Source organism: Ranitomeya variabilis, chromosome 5 (genome assembly GCF_051348905.1).
Source record: "Ranitomeya variabilis isolate aRanVar5 chromosome 5, aRanVar5.hap1, whole genome shotgun sequence".
In the NCBI taxonomy this organism is placed as follows: Eukaryota; Metazoa; Chordata; class Amphibia; order Anura; family Dendrobatidae; genus Ranitomeya; species Ranitomeya variabilis.
This window is the reverse complement of record NC_135236.1, coordinates 125,914,801-125,930,201: the sequence shown is the minus strand read 5'-3', so window position 1 is coordinate 125,930,201 and position 15,401 is coordinate 125,914,801. Positions and strand designations below refer to the sequence as shown.

Here is a 15,401-nt window from a genome sequence, read left to right as displayed (position 1 = left end):
TTTAACGGCGGCTTCCGCTGGCCTTGAGTATAGTTCCGACAGTCTCTAGCAAGGTGCCCCCGTCCTCCACATTCCCAGCATTGGATGCCTCCTCCTCACCGGGGGGCACCTCGAGCCTGTCCTCGTGCCTCCGATGCCTGACGGGAGGGGGCTTGTTCCCACTGATCCCTTGTCGGTCGGGCTGAAGAATGGTTGCATGAGTATGGTGGGTCAGGCTCTTGTAGTTCCCCCACTCTTCGCTCCATCTGGGTCAGTTTCTCTTGCACATTAACAAGGGACCGCTGCAAGTCTTGCACTACCTGGACCAGCACCTCTTGATGGTTTGGGTCCCCTCTGGAATTGGTGACCTTGACACGCATCACCCCAGACGCATAGCTCTCTTCTTTACTTCGGGCCACTGTTTCCGCCAGGATTTGACGAAACATAAGGGCCGGATCTGCCCGGACCCGTTCTGACAGTGCTCGCCTCAAGGATGTGTTGTGCAGTCCCAGAATGAATTGCTCCTGGAGTATCCTGTCTTTAGAGCCCATGCCGTCAAATCCATCCGCCTCCTTTCTCTGCACCTCTGCTAACACTTCTTGCAGTGCTGTTGCATACTGAGAAATTCCTTCTTCTTCCCGCTGCAGCCTAGAGAAAAATTTGTCGCAAAGGTGTCCCGCGCTAGCAGTCTCGCCGTAGATCTCTTCCAGGAACTTCACTAGCTCCTTCAGGGTACTACGGATGAGTTCTGGTTGTAGGCAGACGTTTCTGCGGGCTTCTCCCTCTAGGGCAGTTAAAGCGATGTCCGCTTCAAGGTCTGGGCTGATGTTATGAATCTTCAGGGTGCTTTGCAGCTGGGACACCCAGTCTGACAGTGGCATATTCTCGCCGTCAAACTTTGGTAGCAAACTAAATATGGTGCCCATAGGGAGTTTCCTTGCAGGGGTTCCACCAATGCCCACAGCATCCCCATTAATGTTAGCATTCCCGCCATTGCTGTCTGCTGCCTCCATCCTAGTGACAGTACCCTGCTCGCAGCGCCACTTGAAGCGATGGCCAGGGGACCACCACGGTGCAGCAAGACTACTGTACACAAGATGAGGTGCAAACAACAAAGGGTAGATTTATTGGGAGGCAAGGAATGAAGTGGGTGAGGAAGATGCAAACGGGTATGCAATGGCAAGAGACACTTTACAAGACTTATACACTTTATCTTGTCCGTAAAATAGCACAGTGCTCCAGCTATTACAGACTCAAAATATGTCTCACAAGCAAATTTAAACAATAAACAAATAACGATGCTACTCTACATATAACCTCCCTGGCCTTTACTAAGCAGGCCACACGGCTGCCGTGTACTGACTACTGAAGCCTACACTAGGCCCTAACAGGTGCACCAAACAGGAACAGACTCACGGTGATGTTGGGGACTCAGGTCCAGTCCCAGGGGGGCCCCCAGAAGTCTAATGTGATGGTGCGCACGGTTTTCTGTCAGCTCTGTGAAACATGGTCTTCTCCTTGCTTCTGGGTCCTAGGGATGCTCCTGGAAACTATAAGTCCCTTTCTCAGTATCATCATGGCTTCACAAAGTAGCACAGAACAGCCACCTTTGTTGTACCCGGATAAGTCTTGCAAATTTCACAAGTACACTACGTCCCAGGCTGTGGGACCTTTCTTGTAGCAAACAGCACACAGTTCTCTCTGTAGCAGCTTCAGCTCACACACGCAGTTCAGGCTCAACTCCTCCCCTTATTCTAGGGCAGTTCATCTTCACAATCTATAGCAGGGAGAAGCAGAACATTCCATCACACCAAACAAGGGGGTGCTGTCTCTTAAAGTGGCAGCGTGTTACTGTCCATAACAGCACCACCCTCTTACAGTGATGTGCAGACCCATGGAAGTTTGGGTTCTCGTACCCGACCTGAGCACTATTTGAAAGTTCGGTTACTAGAACTGCACCCAAACGTGAACCCCATTGAAAACAATATGGACCCGAACTTTTCAGCTAGAAAAATTCTCCCCCTCTCATGCTTTCCCAGAACTCCGAACATTGCAATGGATTTCCGGGAGAAGCCCATGTTCATAGTTTAGCGGCGGACACCAACTGTCCGGTACGAACCCTGAACTTTTATGCTCCGGTTCGCTCATCTCTACTCAGCAGCTATTAATCATTTGTATAACCATTTACAGTTTCCTATATTACAGAATTGTAATGTATCAGTATGCCAGGTTGTGGCTCTGTATTTCTTTTTCTTGCAACCGATTTTGGAGTCAAATCGCAGCATGCTGCAATTTTTTTCACAGACAGATTCTGTCAGTGAAAAAAAACGGTCATCAGCACTGCCCCATTGAATAACATTGGACCAAGGGCTATCCCATAAAAAAATCGGATAACACTTATCTGATTTATATGGTGGTGTGAACGATCACTAATACTCCCTACATCCGCTGGATCTCTGCCAGGAGAACCAACACCTTCCAAAAACAGATTTTTCTTGTGTGTATTTAGGTTTTTTCCTCTGTAATTGATTGGGGTTTTTTTTTTACAGATGAGCTGCAGAAATTGTTGGTGGAACAGATGGATCTTAGGAAAAAGCTGGAAAGGGAATTCCAAAGCCTGAAAGGTATGATGTAGCGGATTTCTATACTTGTATTATGCATGTGACAGGCGCAGTATGCTGTTTTTATTTTCCATTTGTGCAGTACAAGTGTGAATGAGATTTGCATGATTGATCCCTTCTGAGGTGCTTTTAAAATAGTTTCAGGGTATTTGCACACGTTGCGGATTCTCTGCGGATCCGCAGCATTTTTTGAGGTGCAGAAACGCTGCAGATCCGCAATTGATTTACAGTACAATGTAAATCAACGAGAAAAAAAAAATGCTGTGCACACTTTGCGGAAAATCCACTGCGGAAACACTGCGGTTTAAAAGAAGTAGCATGTCACTTCTTTTTTGTGAATCTGCAGTGTTTTTGTATCCATTCCATTATAGAAGACCGCAGGGGTAAAAAACGCAGCAAATCTGCAAAAAAAAACGCAGAAAAAACGCACAAAAAACGCTGCAGAACTGCACAAAAAACGCGATAAATCCGCAGGTGCGTTTTCTACCAGGAGAGGCAGAATCCACACCAGAAATTCCTAAGCCTAATCCGCAACGTGTGCACATGGCCTTAGAGTATGTGGATTTTTTTTTTAACCACTATGGAAATTTGGCAGAATCAGTAGAGGCTATAGCCAGTATCTTGTTTTTTGATATTGTATTGCATTTACATTGGTCAATTCATTACAGTGGTTTAGAAAAGGAGCAGATGGTGAAGATAATTGACATATATAAATTAGCATTCATAAATATATTGTACGACAAGCAGTCAAAAGACAGGATTTGTAAAATTCACACATAATGCATATACATAATTGATACATAATAGGATTAAGTGGTAGTCAGTGTGATTATTATTATTATTATTATTATTATTAGACATTTTTATAGCGACATTTATTCCATGGCGTTTTACATGCGAAAAGGGGCAAATATAGACAAGCACAATAAACATTAGCAATACAAGGCACACACAGGTACAGGAGGAGGGAGGACCCTGCCCGCCAGGGCTCACAGTCTACTGGGGATGGGTGAGGATACACTAGGTGAGGGTAGAGCTGGATTTGCGGCGGCTCAGTAGACTGAGGATCATTGCAGGCTGTAGGCTTGTCGGAAGAGGTGAGTCTTCAGGTTCTTTTTGAAGGTTTCTATGGTAGGCGAGAGTCTGATGTGTTGGGGTAAACAGTTCCAGAGTATGGGGGAAGCACAGGAGAAATCTTGTATGCGGATGTGGGAAGAAGAGATTAGAGGGGAGTAGAAAAGGAGATCTTGAGAGGATCGAAGGTTGCGTGTAGGTAAGTACCGGGAGACCATGTCACAGATGTATGGAGGGGGCAGGTTGTGGATGGCTTTGTATGTAATAGTTAGGCTGGGGTCACACATGCGTGTTTTACGTACGTAAGAGCGCAAAAACTACGTACGTAAAACTCGCATTACATACGGCACAATGCTTCTCAATGGGGCTGCTCCTATTAGCCGTATATTACGGTTCAGTATTATACGGCGTTCTACGGCCGTACAAAATCGCAGCATGCTGCGTTTGTCAGCGTATTGCGCAAATAATACGCCAATGAAAGTCTATGGGGGCGAGAAAAATACGGATTCCACACGGACCAGCAGTGTGACTTGCGAGAAATACGCAGCGCTGTTAGTGAAAAGTCGGTAATTCAATTGCCGGCTTTTCATTTCTCCTGCACAAACCCGACAGGATATGAGACGTGGTTTACATATAGTAAACCATCTCATATCCCCTTTTTTTTTGCATATTCCACACTACTAATGTTAGTAGTGTGTATGTGCAAAATTTCAGCGCTGTAGCTGCTGAAATAAAGGGTTAAATGGCGGAAAAAATTGGCGTGGGCTCCCGCGCAATTTTCTCCGCCAGAGTGGTAAAGCCAGTGACTGAGGGCAGATATTAATAGCCAGGAGAGGGTCCATGGTTATTGGCCCCCCGTGGCTAAAAACATCTGCCCCCAGCCACCCCAGAAAAGGCACATCTGGAAGATGCGCCTATTCTGGCACTTGGCCACTCTCTTCCCACTCCCTGTAGCGGTGGGATATGGGGTAATGAAGGGTTAATGCCACCTTGCTATTGGAAGGTGACATTAAGCCAGATTAATGATGGAGAGGCGTCAATTATGACACCTATCCATTATTAATCCAATTGTAGGAAAGGGTTAAAAAACACACACACACATGATTGAAAAGTATTTTAATGAAATAAACACAGCGGTTGTTGTAATAATTTATTGTTCTCTCAAATCCATTTGCAGTCCCTCGCTTGGCAACATAATAAACGCACAAGATACATACCTTCTGATGTACTGTCAGGTCCAACGATGTAATCCATCTGAAGGGGTTAACTAATATTACAGGCAGGAGCCCTGCTAATGCAGCTGTGCTCCGTGCCTGTAATCCCCGGCGAATGAATGAAATGTAGGTCATTGACCTACATTTCCTTCAGTCGCGGTGATGCGCCCCCTGGTGGATGTCCTCATATGACCTGGAGCGTGGGAAAAAGTTCCCAGGCTGCAGTTCATGAGAACATCCACCAGAGGGCGCCTCACCGCGAATGAATGAAATGTAGGTCAATGACCTACATTTCATTCATTCGCCGGGGATTACAGGCACGGAGCACCGCTGCATTTAGCAGGGCTCCTGCCTGTAATATTAGTTAACCCCTTCAGATGGATTACATCGTGGGACGAGACGGTTCACCAGAAGGTATGTATCTTGTGCGTTTATTATTTTGCCAAGCGAGGGACTGCAAATGGATTTGAGAGAACAATAAATTATTACAACAACCGCTGTGTTTATTTCATTAAAATACTTTTCAATCATGTGTGTGTGTTTTTTAACCCTTTCCTACAATTGGATTAATAATGGAGAGGTGTCATAATTGACGCCTCTCCATTATTAATCTGGCTTAATGTCACCTTCCAATAGCAAGGTGGCATTAACCCTTCATTACCCCATATCCCACCGCTACAGGGAGTGGGAAGAGAGTGGCCAAGTGCCAGAATAGGCGCATCTTCCAGATGTGCCTTTTCTGGGGTGGCTGGGGGCAGATGGTTTTAGCCACGGGGGGGCCAATAACCATGGACCCTCTCCTGGCTATTAATATCTGCCCTCAGTCACTGGCTTTACCGCTCTGGCGGAGAAAATTGCGCGGGAGCCCACGCCAATTTTTTCCGCCATTTAACCCTTTATTTTAGCAGCTACAGCGCAGAAATTTTGCACATACACACTACTAACATTAGTAGTGTGGAATATGCAAAAAAAAGGGGGATATGAGATGGTTTACTGTATGTAAACCATGTCTCATATCCTGTCGGGTTTGTGCAGGAGAAATGAAAAGCCGGCAATTGAATTACCGGCTGTTCACAGATATCGCGCTGATTGAAATCTAAATACAGAATATATATATATGTGTCACAATGACATATATATATATATATACTGTATATATGTTTTCCCGAACATTTGAGCACATAAATCCATTAGATGTCGGTTTTGCAAGCCTGCGCGAAAATCTCGCAGTACGGATGCCATACGGATTACATACGGAGGATGCCATGCGCAAAATACGCTGACACACCCTGACTACGGATCACTATTTTGGGAACATTTCTCCGTATTACGGCCGTAGTACGGACGTATAATACGTGGCGTATTGTCTTACGCCATGTGTGACCCCAGCCTTAGTGTTTTGAACTGGAGCCTCTGGACAATAGGAAGCCAGTGAAGGGCTTGGCATAGGGGAGAGGCCGGGGAATAGCGGGGAGACTGGTGGATTATTCGGGCAGCAGAGTGAAGGATGGATTGGAGGGGTGCGAGAGTGTTAGGCTGGTTTCACATTTGCGTTTAAAAATGCAGCGTTTAAAAAAAACGCATGTGGTGAAAAAACGCATGTAAACGTGTGCAAACGCTGCGTTTTTTAGACGCATGTGTTTTTGCATGCAGAAAAAAATGCAGCGTTTTGCCGCGTTTACATGCGTATTTCCTGCGTTTGCGTTTTTGAAACGCATGCTGAGAAGTGTGTGACAGCTGCCAATCATCAAAATCAACAAGAAAACCCACTATAAATAGAAATAACTAGGGTTAGGGTTAGGGGTAGGATCCCTAGGGTTAGGGGTAGGGTTAGGGGTAGGGTTAGGATCCCTAGGGGTAGGGGTAGGGTTAGGGTTAGGATACCTAGGGTTAGGGGTAGGGTTAGGGTTTGGATCCCTTTATCACCTTGATGGTGGGGGGTGGCTTATAAGTGTGTATTCTTGTTTTTTTTCTATAAAAACGCATGCGTTTTTAACGCAAACAAACGTATGTGCTTAAAAACGCATGCGTTTACATAGACAGCAATACGTTTTTTTGCTGCAAAAAATGCATGCGTTTTTTTGCAGCAAAAAAACGCCGCTAAAAATTACTACAGGTTGCATTTCTGCAACAAAACGCAAGCATAAAAAAACGCATGCGTTGTCAAAACGTATGCAAAAAACGCATGCGTTTTTAATGTTAAGTATAGAAAAAAACGCATGCGTTTTTTAGCGCTGAAACGCAGCGGCAAAAAACGCAAGTGTGAAACCAGCCTTAGGGTATGTGTCCACGTTCAGTTTTGCTTCAGGCTTTGGTCAGGATTTTATGCAAGTAAAATCCTGACCAAAACTGCACCTGAGGTCACTGTCAGGTCACCTGCGGTGTGCCTGCGTGTTTTGCTCATTGTAGCAACATGCTGCGTTTTGAAAAAACGCACCGCGCATGCGTTTTCGCGGCAAAAACGCATGCGTTTTTTAACACATAGTGGAGTCGGGATTTCATGAAATCCCCTCCACTATGCTGTAACATCTGGACGCTGCATTTTTGACGCTGCGGAAAAACGCAGCATCAAAAACGCAGCGTTTCCTGAACGTGGAAACATACCCTTAGAGGGGAGTCCAGAGACTAAAAGGTTGTAGTTGTCGAGGCGGGAGATAAGGGCGTGCACTAGTGTTATTGTGGTTTCATGGTCAAGGAATGCGCGGACCCGGGAAATATTTTTGAGTTTGAGTCGGCAGGAGGAGGCAAGGGCTTGGATATGTGGTCCTGCAGTCATACTCTTTTCTGTGTTTCTGATGCTTCTTAATAACTTTCCAAATACATATTAAGGCCATATTCACACAGTATTTTGTCAGTATTTTACCTCAGTAATTGTGAGTCAAAACCAGGAGTGGGTGATAAATACAGAAGTGGTGACGTGCTTCTATTATACATTTCCTCTGGTTTTAGCTTACAAATGCTGAGGTAAAATGCTGACCAAATACTGAATGTGTGAACGTGGCCTAACAAAAATTAGAGGCCTAATGGGAGGGAACATGAATGCAGAATCAGATGACAGTTTATTTGCGGTCTGTTACCATGGAGACATCTAGGCCTACAGAGGATCTCACGACAGGAAATTTAGTTGCATTAAAACTATATAAAAAAACGAGTAGTAAGGTGTAAAATACTACAGTTATTTCTGTGTGGGCACTTTAGAACTGTTACCGTCATTTTAATTTTTTTTTAAATATTATTCAATTGTACATGAGAATATAAGAAAGTTTGTAATATATCTTATTAAAGAAATCCACTTCTATCTCTGCCAGGACTGATCATTAATTCACAAAATTCTCAATTCACGGATGAAATCTGTCTTCAGTGAATACAGATTTTCCGATTACTGAGATATGAGTTAACAGCTGGTGCTTATAAAGTTTTTTGGCGATTTTGTTCCAGAATGTCTGTCTCCTCTTTCACCCTTTCCTTCGTTCCATAGAATTTTAAAAGCAGAACGGTCATCTCCTATCTCAGTAATGGGAAAATCTGAGTTCACTGAACACATCAGTTCAGGAGGAGAAAGAAGCAGATTTCTTTGATACGATATATTACATGCTGCTTTTTTAATGTGTACTATTGATTTATAACATAACAATTAAAATAACGGGTACCCTTTAAGGGCTTATAAACTGTTAAGTAAGTACCGTACATTTGTTACACTAGTAATAAAATGTGATATTAAGAGCCACGTTAACAATTTTTCTCCCGGATACCATGTGCATGCACTTTGTACTGACGCTGAACCATCTAAAATGCAAAACCTGACTTAGAAAGTCAACTTGGGAGAATGTAATTGAAACATCCCCTGGGCATGTACTGCTTCCCTAGCACTATCGTAGACAGGAAGAACAAGAAGCCGTGATTATCGCCTTTGCAATGTGACCTTATGGTTTTCTGCCTCCTAGAACATAGTGGTTTGATGGCCTGGAACAGCTTAGCAGTGTCAGGAGGCTCACCGCTCCACACTGGCGTGGGAATATTCTTGTCACTAATATGTTTTTGTCAGGAAATATTTGTGTTTTTCATTTCCCTCTATTTTTTTTTCTAGATAATTTCCAGGACCAGATGAAGAGGGAGTTGGCATACAGAGAAGAGATGGTCCAGCAGCTGCAGATTGTCAGAGGTAAGTTCTCCCGCAGTTCTGCCGTCATCTGATGTTGCTTCCAAATCCGCTCAGTTGCCTATTTTTAAATGCAAGGTAATTTAACAATTATTTTTTCTTATTTAATATCCGCTGATTAGCCTGAACATTGCAAACAAGCCTCGCTCGGGCCTTGCAGGCACCATTACCAAACAGTGATTGAACTCCTCTGCACACTAATTTGCATGGGTTTCTAAATTAAAAATCGAGGCGTAAAATTACCTGCGTGTTAATGCCTGCGATTGTGTTTAATTCCACTCGTATCCATCTGCCTCCCAGCGCAAAATCACAGGCAGTGTCCTTACTGTAACTCACTTCTAACAAAGTGCTCTGCTTTTAACCCAGTCTTGTCGACGCCGGTGCCTTCCATGTACAGTGCTGAACATCTACATCTATGCCATTTATGCATATTATATAGTGAACATGGATATTTGTCTAATTGTACTATGGAGAGGATACTTAAGTGGACAGAAATATAGAAAAAATATTTTATAATATATATATATAGAGATATATTTTTGATGCTAGGATTATGTAAAAATTGAACCATTGTGTTGGGTCAGCAGACCTATTAAGGACCGTGGTATGGTGGCTCCAATCAGACTGGGAAATGTATGCATGAAGGATGTGTATTTACTGGCAAGGAAGGGGTTGAATATTTGGAGAAGAGCCTGTCATTGAGCATGAGAAGCTAAAGTCTTCCTTCTTTCCCCAGACACCTTGTGTAATGAACTGGATCAGGAGAGGAAAGCACGCTATGCCATCCAGCAGAAATTAAAAGGTATTCGCAAAGGAGGCGAGAAAAGTGTGTCACGGAGCAATTTCAACTACATAAAAACTGTGAATACAGATCAAGAGCGGCCTCACATACGCTGAACATATATGTACATTAGGAACATACATAATAGAGACAGAGCAATGTTGGAAGTATACAATGGCAGGGGTTTAACTACTATAGGTGCAGGGGATGAAATCGCCTAGGGGCCCAAAATATCCCTTAGGCCTATTCATATGAGATGCATGCCATTAAAGGCTTGCAATAATTGGGGGCCCCATTGGAACTTTTGCATTGGGGCCCATGAGCTTTAAATTAGATCACTTTACAAAGGTGTACATGTCATGGAAGCAACCAGAGCAACTGTTACTGAGTGGATGAGCTCATAATAGTCCTAGCCACTATCCTACAGTACTTGTGCTGGGCCTTCAACTTTTCTATCATAGCAACATTGTCAGAGATGTGAAAGGAGAAATAGCCAAAAGGTTGGGCTGTAATATAAGAAATAGAAAGGGAATTGTAGGGGTGCCAGGCCTTTCTGCCCTGTGATAATGAGGAATGAAAATGGGAAGTGCATCAGATGGAGGGCCCTTTGGTCCAAGTGAGAAACCAGTCACCATTGTGGCCAGTGACTGGTTATAGGTCTCTGTGATAGAGCTCATATCTGTACATTAGAAAAGATTTTAAAGCACCACTCCATTATTAATTTTTTTTTTTCGTTGCAGCACTGGAGTGGTGCTACTAATCTAAGTTCCCTGTCCCTAGTCTTGCACTTACCACTTGATATCTTCATCTGTTCCCCGTGCAGCTTCGGTTGTTTTCCAGCAGTTTGTGACCTGCCAGATCGCTCCAGTATTTGTTGGGTGAGCCAGAGGTCACGTCTCAATATAAGTCTATGAGAGAAAGAACGAGGATCATAGACTTACACTGAGAGCTTGTGACCATTACCTCTGACTTCTGGTCACAAGATGGCACGGGACTGGAGTGACGCTGGGAAGAGCTGAAGACGGCAGCTGGTAAATATAAGACTAGCAGGAAGGAACTTAGATTTGTGACACAACTCCGGTACTTTAATGGAAAAGGGCCAATTTGTGAACATGAATGGTTACTGTTCATGATTTTGTACATGCTTTCATTTTCTATAAATATGTGTTGTTTTTTTTAAAGATGCAGATACCAAGACCTTGCACAGAGAACTGTTCCTCCAGTCTTCTAATCCAGCACCTCTTAGCTATATCTGGGCTCCAAGGAAATTGATGTATCCTCCAGCTCCATGAGAGAAACACAGGGAATAGTTTCTGTACAAATGAAGCCATTCACTGTCTCCAGTGGAAAGAAAGCACAAGTGTGGCCGACCATATTGGCGTGTCCCCTCCCGGACCAATAGGCGAACTTGTATATATTGTAAAATGAGGAACAGGATGTCAGTGCACTGAGGAATCTGAGCCAGGAATGATCCGCAGATCGACTGTGTAATATAAGGCTTTTGTTAATAACCAACACCTATATATAATATAAATATATATAAATATATATATAAACAAATCTTGCAAAAAAGTCCAATGTATGATTGTTTTACGATTTTAATTCCTATTCTGTATGTTTCCACTGAACCTCAGTAGAACCAATGGGGGTGTCCGTCTGGCGCCAGAAGTGTTACACTAGGGGTCATTGGTGGTAGAGTGGCCACGTGCAATGGATATCTATGTACTGTGATTCTTATTAAAGCAGTATTTTTTTAAGTTATTTGAATTATTTTCTATATTTGGTTGATTATCCATCTTTTGTATTTTGGATGTAATAACAGCACTTTAAGGAGAAATCCTCCAACTTGTGTACAAAACAGAAAATTCAGTTTGTTCTAAAGGAAAAAAAAATCTGTATAAGTGAATTTTGTTCCTAAATAAATCAAATTTGCAGCATATTTTGGATTTGTACATCAGCAGTCATAGGAGAAGTTTATTTGCAGTAATACTACCAGAAAGATTTTTCTTAGTGTTATGTGTATATTACAAATTGTAGTATATACAGTAGATATAAAAAGTCTACACACTCCTGTCATAATGGCAGTTATGTAACAAAAAAAAATACCAGGTACAATAATTTCAGAAGTTTTCTGCCTTTAATCTCATCTATAATCTGTACAATTCAAATTGAAAATAAACACTTTTTTTTTGTGGAAAAATAAAAATAAAGAACTAAAGTAATATGGTTGCATAAAATTGGATTCAATAGGGTCCAGGTCTGGGCCATTCCAAAACATTGATCATCTTCTGGAAAAGTCATTTTTATGTTGATTTACAGCTATGTTTAGGGTTGTTATTGTGTTCAAAGGTGAAATTACTCTTTTTTTCAGCTTTTTAGCAGGGGCCTCAAGGTTTTGTTTTAAAATTGACTGATATTTGAAACTGTTTAAAATTTCCTTCACCTTGACTAAAGTCCCAGTTCTAGCTGCTAAAAACAGCCCCAAAGCATAATGCAGCCTCCACAATGCTTCATTCTGGGCATAGTGTTCTGTGGATGAAGTGCAGTGTTGGCTTTGCACCAATAATAGTCCTAGCCACTATCCTACAGTACTGGAATTATGGCCAAAAAGTTAAATCTTGGTGTTATAAGACCATAACACGTTTTCCCATATGCTTTTCGTAGATTTTATGTAGGTTTTGGCAAGACATAGCCAGGCTTGGATATTATTCCTTGTAGGAAAAGGCTTCAATTTTCCCACTCTACCCCATGGGCCAGACATATGAAGAATACAGGAGATTGTTGTCACATTTAGTATTCAACCAGTACTTCCCAGAAATTCCTGCAGCTCCTTTATTGTTGCTGTAGGCATCTTGGCAGTTTCCCTTGACCAATTATCTACTTGTCTTTTCATCAATTTTTAAGAGACGTCCAGTTCTAGGTAATGTAACTTTTGTGTCAAATTTAGGCCACTTCTTGGTCACAGTGCTCCATAGTATATCTAATGTCTTGGAATTTGTTTTATACTTTTCTGCCGACTGATAACTTTCAACAATGAGATCTCTTTGCTGTGTTGTTAGCTGTTTACTGAATATGGCTTTTATTGTAAAGTTTAACCAAGAAAATATCAGAAAAAATTCTACTAAAACAGCAAAGCTTTATATGAGGTTAATCAGAATCACTGTACAGTAGCATGTAAAAATGTGGTCAACCCGGTTTACTATTATTGTGAACAATTAAGCAAGTTGAAGGTGAAATGATCTCTAAAAGGCCTAAAGTGAAAGATGACACATTTCCTTTGTCTTATAGGCAAAAAAATATATATATTTTTTCATATTTTTACTTTTTAAAAATTACAAACATGAAAATGGCCAATACAAAAGTTTGGGCACTCTGCATGGTAGTGCCTAGTAGCTCCCCCTTTTGAAACGATCATGACTTGTAAACGCTTTTTATAGCCAGTAAAGAGTCTTTCAATTCTTGTTTGAGGCTATTTTCTTCCATTCTTCCTTGGAAACTTCTTCCGGTTCTGTGATATTCCTGGGTCGTCTTGCATGCACTGCTATTTTGAGGTCTAGCCACAGATTTTCAATGCTCTTCAGATCAGTTAACTGAGGGCCATTGCAAAACCTTCAGCTTGCGCCTTTGAGGTAGTATATTGTGGATTTTGACTTGTGTTTAGGATCATTCTCCATTTGTAGAAGCCATCCTATTTTCAATTTCAGGTTTTTAGTGTTATGTTTACATCAATTTGTTGAAATTTCATTGAATCCATTTTTCCCTCTACCCATGAAATGTTCCAAGTGCCATTGGCTGCAACACAACCGCAAAGCATGATTGATCCACCCTCATGCTCACTGGTTGGCGAGATGTTCTTCTCCACACAAACAGTACAGACCAAAAGTTTGGACACTTCTCATTTAAAGATTTTTCTGTATTTTCATGACTATGAAAATTGTACATTCACACTGAAGGCATCAAAACTATGAATTAACACATGTGGAATTATATACTTAACAAAAAAGTGTGAAACAACTGAAAGTATGTCTTATATTCTAGGTTCTTCAAAGTAGCCACCTTTTACTTTGATGACTGCTTTGCACACTCTTGGCATTCTCTTGATGAGCTTCAAGAGGTAGTCACCCGGAATGGTATTCCAACAATCTTGAAGGAGTTCCCAGAGATGCTTAGCACTTGTTGGCCCTTTTGCCTTCACTCTGCGGTCCAACTCACCTCAAACCATCTCAATTGGGTTCAGGTCTGGTGACTGTGGAGGCCAGGTCATCTGGCGTAGCACCCCATCGCTCTTCTTCTTGGTCAAATAGCCCTTACACAGCCTGGAGGTGTTTTGGGGGTCATTGTCCTGTTGAAAAATAAATGATGGTCCAACTAAACGCAAACCGGATGGAATAGCATGCCGCTGCAAGATGCTGTGGTAGCCAAGCTGGTTCAGTATGCCTTCAGTTTTGAATAAATCCCCAACAGTGTAACCAGCAAAGCACCCCCACACCATCACACCTCCTCCTCCATGTTTCACGGTGGGAACCAGGCATGTAGAGTCCATCCGTTCACCTTTTCTGCGTCGCACAAAGACACGGTGGTTGGAACCAAAGATCTCAAATTTGGACTCATCAGACCAAAGCACAGATTTTCACTGGTCTAATGTCCATTCCTTGTGTTCTTTATCCCAAACAAGTCACTTCTGCTTGTTACCTGTCCTTAGCAGTGGTTTCCTAGCAGCTATTTTACCATGAAGGCCTGCTGCACAAAGTCTCTTAACAGTTGTTGTAGAGATGTGTCTGCTGCTAGAACTCTGTGTGGCATTGACCTGGTCTCTAATCTGAGCTGCTGTTAACCTGTGATTTCTGAGGCTGGTGATTCGGATAAACTTATCTTCAGAAGCAGAGGTGACTCTTGGTTTTCCTTTCCAGGGGCGGTCCTCATGTGAGCCAGTTTCTTTGTAGCGCTTGATGGTTTTTGCCACTGCACTTGGGGACTCTTTAAAACTTTCCCAAATTTTTGGACTGACTGACCTACGTTTCTTAAAGTAATGATGGCCACTTGTTTTTCTTTACTTAGCTGCTTTTTTCTTGCCATAATAACAATTCTAACAGTCTATTCAGTAGGACTATTGTTGTGAACTGTGTTTCTGGGCTCCCTCTGGTGGTCACTAACGGTATTGTGTTAGGTATGTCTTGTTGCAGGCCTGAGCTCCAGCTGTGTCGTTAAGCAGCGGGTGTTTCTTATTTGAGTCTCCTCTGGACTCAGTCTCTTGCCTGGCATCGTTGTATCCAGACCTATATGGTCTCCTCCGGATTCCTTTCAGTCTGTCTCATGCAAGAAAAGCTAAGTCCGTTTTGTACAATTTGGATCGTTTGCATTATTCAGTGTTTTTGTCCAGCTTGCTTTACATTTGATTTTGACTCGCTGGAAGCTCTAGGGGGCTGATATTCTCCATCCACACCGTCAGTCGGTGTGGGGGTTCTTGAATGTTCAGCGTGGATGTTTTGTAGGGTTTTCTGCTAACTGCATAGTCCACTATCTATTTTCTGCTATCTAGACTATTGGGCCTCACTTTGCTGAATCTAGTTCAT

The 15,401-nt window shown here is 42.5% G+C and overlaps 1 protein-coding gene across 1 annotated transcript in view; it reads left to right on the top strand.

Annotated features, from left to right (window-relative positions):
• SKOR1 (SKI family transcriptional corepressor 1) overlaps window positions 1-11,926 on the top strand; it is a 66,815-nt gene extending 54,889 nt beyond the window's left edge. The window contains exons 6-9 of the mRNA XM_077263249.1: window positions 2,529-2,603; window positions 8,976-9,050; window positions 9,784-9,849; window positions 11,011-11,926. Coding sequence (XP_077119364.1) covers window positions 2,529-2,603; window positions 8,976-9,050; window positions 9,784-9,849; window positions 11,011-11,120 — 326 coding nt within the window. The 3' untranslated portion in view covers window positions 11,121-11,926. The remainder of the gene's footprint in view (window positions 1-2,528; window positions 2,604-8,975; window positions 9,051-9,783; window positions 9,850-11,010) is intronic.
• The last annotated feature ends 3,475 nt before the right edge of the window (window positions 11,927-15,401 follow it).